This window comes from Nicotiana attenuata, chromosome 1 (assembly GCF_001879085.1).
Source record: "Nicotiana attenuata strain UT chromosome 1, NIATTr2, whole genome shotgun sequence".
Lineage (NCBI taxonomy): Eukaryota > Viridiplantae > Streptophyta > Magnoliopsida > Solanales > Solanaceae > Nicotiana > Nicotiana attenuata.
In genome coordinates, this window is record NC_031989.1 from 94,288,437 (window position 1) to 94,291,422 (window position 2,986).

Sequence of the window (2,986 nt, forward strand, 5' to 3'; positions counted from 1 at the left end):
AACTTCTTGGACAATAACTCCTTCATGAATTTAGCATAAGCTGGCATTTGAGAAAACACCTCTGCGAAAGTTATATTCACATGCACCTGCTTGAACACTTCTAGAAAGCGCTCGAATTGTTTGTCTAACTTTTCCCTTCTTTGCTTCTAGGGGAAAGGTAGAGCGGGCATGTATTTGCTCTCTGCAATCTCATTATTTGTTGCATTATCATCTTTCCTCTTTTTCTGAGCTCTAGTCTTCCCCTACTTCTTCAGACCATTTTGTACCATTACTTCACCTTCTTGAATGTTGCTATTTTCTGCTCCTCCACAATCTCTACCTGTCCCTCAATCAACTCATGCTTGTTTTGCCTTGGGATCCTCCAGTACATTCCCACTCCTCAAAGACACTGCATTTATCGTCTCTTTTGGATTTCTTTCACTATCAGCAGAGAGAGTTCCTAGAACCCTCTCAGACAATAGATTAGCTAGTTTCCCAACCTGTATTTCCAAGTTTTGAAAAGTCGTGCCCAGTTCTTTGATAGCTGCGTCATGGGTGTCAAGCCTCTTATTTGTCTTAATAATAAAGGCCTTCATCAGATCTTCCATGCTAGACTGATTAGACTGTGGAGGCTGATATTGCTGCTTCTGCTGATTTTGAAAACCTGGAGCTCCTTGTCCCTGGGGTATAGAGTTATTTCGTCGCCATGAGTTCAGGCTACCACTTGGTGAATTCCAAGAAAAGCCCAAGTGCCTCTGTCCCGTAGAATTAAAATTATTACCCATCTGGTAGTTGCCTCTGTCAAAGCTTTCCACGGTATTTACCACCTCATCTGCAGCTAAGGCCTGACACTCATGCGTTGAATGAACCATTCCACAGAAATCACAAACTGGTGATGGTTGGCTCTGGACCTTGTCTAAGGTCAACTTTCTTATCTCTTTAGCCATGGCGTCTAGTTGGGCTTGCATTGCTGTGTTATATTCGACTTGATGAACTCCAACTAATTTTCTTCTATCATTACTCTCAGCAGGCCACTGGTTAGCATCTTCAGAGAGCTCATCCAGAATTGCCACAATATCCTCAGGAGTCTTCTTCATTAAAGGACCTCCGACTGCAATGTTCAAAGTTTGTCGTGAGGGAGGTGTCAGTCCATCGCAAAAGTCCTGGAGTTGCATCCACAATTCAATCCCATTATGCTGACACTTCCTCACTATCTCCTTGAATCTTTCCCAAGCCTCGAAAACTGTTTCAATGTCCGTCTAGCAGAAGTTGTGAATTTCCCTTCTGAATTTCACTATTTTTGCACCTGAGAAGTATTTGTCAAGAAACTTTTTAGTCAGATCTTCCCATGTCCTGATCGACCCCATTGGTAAGCTGCGAAGCTAATGCTTCGTGTCATCCTTCAGTGAAAAGGGGAATGCCCTTAGATGGACTGCATCTTTCGACACTCTGTTGTACTAAAAGGTGTTCATGATATCCTCAAAATCCATCAAGTAAGCACTAGGATCTTCCTTCACCTTCTCTCTAAAGACACAGTTGTTCTGGATAGTTTGAAGCAAGACTTGCTTCAACTCAAAATTATTTGCTGCTACTGGTGGGGGTCTGACATTAGACAGTCCCTGATTGTAGACTGGTCTGGCATGCTCTACCAGGCCTAGGCACCGCATTCTCAAATTTATCTTCAATCAAGGGCCGATTTAGATTGAATCTTTGACCCCTATCATTTTCGACGATCTCCTCAGCAACTCTATGGGTTGCCTCAGCTGCTATCCTTGCATCTTCTTTTCTATGTTGTGCTGCCTCTCTTGCAGCTAAATTTACTTCATCAACACCATTATTAGCCATGTTTTCTTGGGTTGAAGGTTTCCCCAAGAACTTCCTGGTGAGCTCTTTCTCTTTCCCCAGTTGTCGCAAGTGCTTTTCCAACTCTGGTTCGTAGGGTACTACTTCTTTTGAATAAGATCGAGTCATACACCACGAACTTAACTTGTTTCCTGTACACAGAAGAGAAACCTGTGAAGAACAAAATAAAAATAAATTCCTGAATTAGCACCAAAAGTTATTTTGAACACTATTGATTGCAACTCCCCAGCAACGGCGCCGATTTGACGAGCACAAAATACAACAGAAAATTGATGCTCGTAATCAAAGATAATATAGTAAAACATTGTTTCCAGGGGGATTAAATATAAACAATGTTGAGTAATTTCTGATTTAATTGATATTCAGGAGGATTAACACTTGAGTTAAATGATTATGAACTACATTTAACTACTAAAATAAAGTAATTGACAATTGACAGCAAGGAACTAGATATTCGCAAAGTTGGTTTCTTATCAATGTGAAGAATAAGAGTTTGACAGGATAGGTGCAAGATAGCTATTTCGGATTTAACTCTAGTTTAATTCACTCTAATGTTCTAATGATTCTCACGAATGCACTCGATGATTAGTTCAAACGTGTTGTCAAGACTCATCTCTCGATTAAATCTTAACTCTACGAGGTGAACTAATATACGCACTGTGAAAGTATGCAAGCATGCGTTAATGGATTAGTCATTAGGAAAACATCTCTCGAATATTCTCCTACCTTGATTTAATCAACAACTCAACAAGCTCTTTCGATTACTTAAGAGAATCAATGAGTTAAATCAAACAAAATAATACAGAGATAATCACCAAAATATTCCTCTTTCGATTAAGTAATCCGATGAATAAACTTGCAATAATTCAAAACTCCATAAACGAATTCAAGAACTAGAATTAAAATCCACAAATATTTATCAAAAAACTATATCCGTCAAACCCAAAGGGAAATTACTCCATAATCATGTAGGAAGTCATCACAAATATAATTAAAGAATAAGAAAGCATCAATCTAACATTACAATCCAAATTTTCGTATTGAACTGATGGAAAGATGATGACAGCCTGAGTCTTGTAGGATCAAATGCTCTCCCAAAGCTTCCAAGGTCAAAAGTCCTCTAAAATTCATGTTTTTGATGTGT

At 39.3% G+C, this 2,986-nt stretch overlaps 1 protein-coding gene across 1 annotated transcript; it reads right to left on the minus strand.

Moving 5' to 3' along the window:
- LOC109238594 lies at positions 336 to 1,346 on the minus strand. The gene is made up of 2 exons (XM_019405085.1): positions 1,286 to 1,346; positions 336 to 1,222 (listed from the first exon to the last, which is right to left on the minus strand). The coding sequence occupies exons 1-2, from the start codon at positions 1,344 to 1,346 to the stop codon at positions 336 to 338; spliced, it is 948 nt and encodes a 315-aa protein (XP_019260630.1).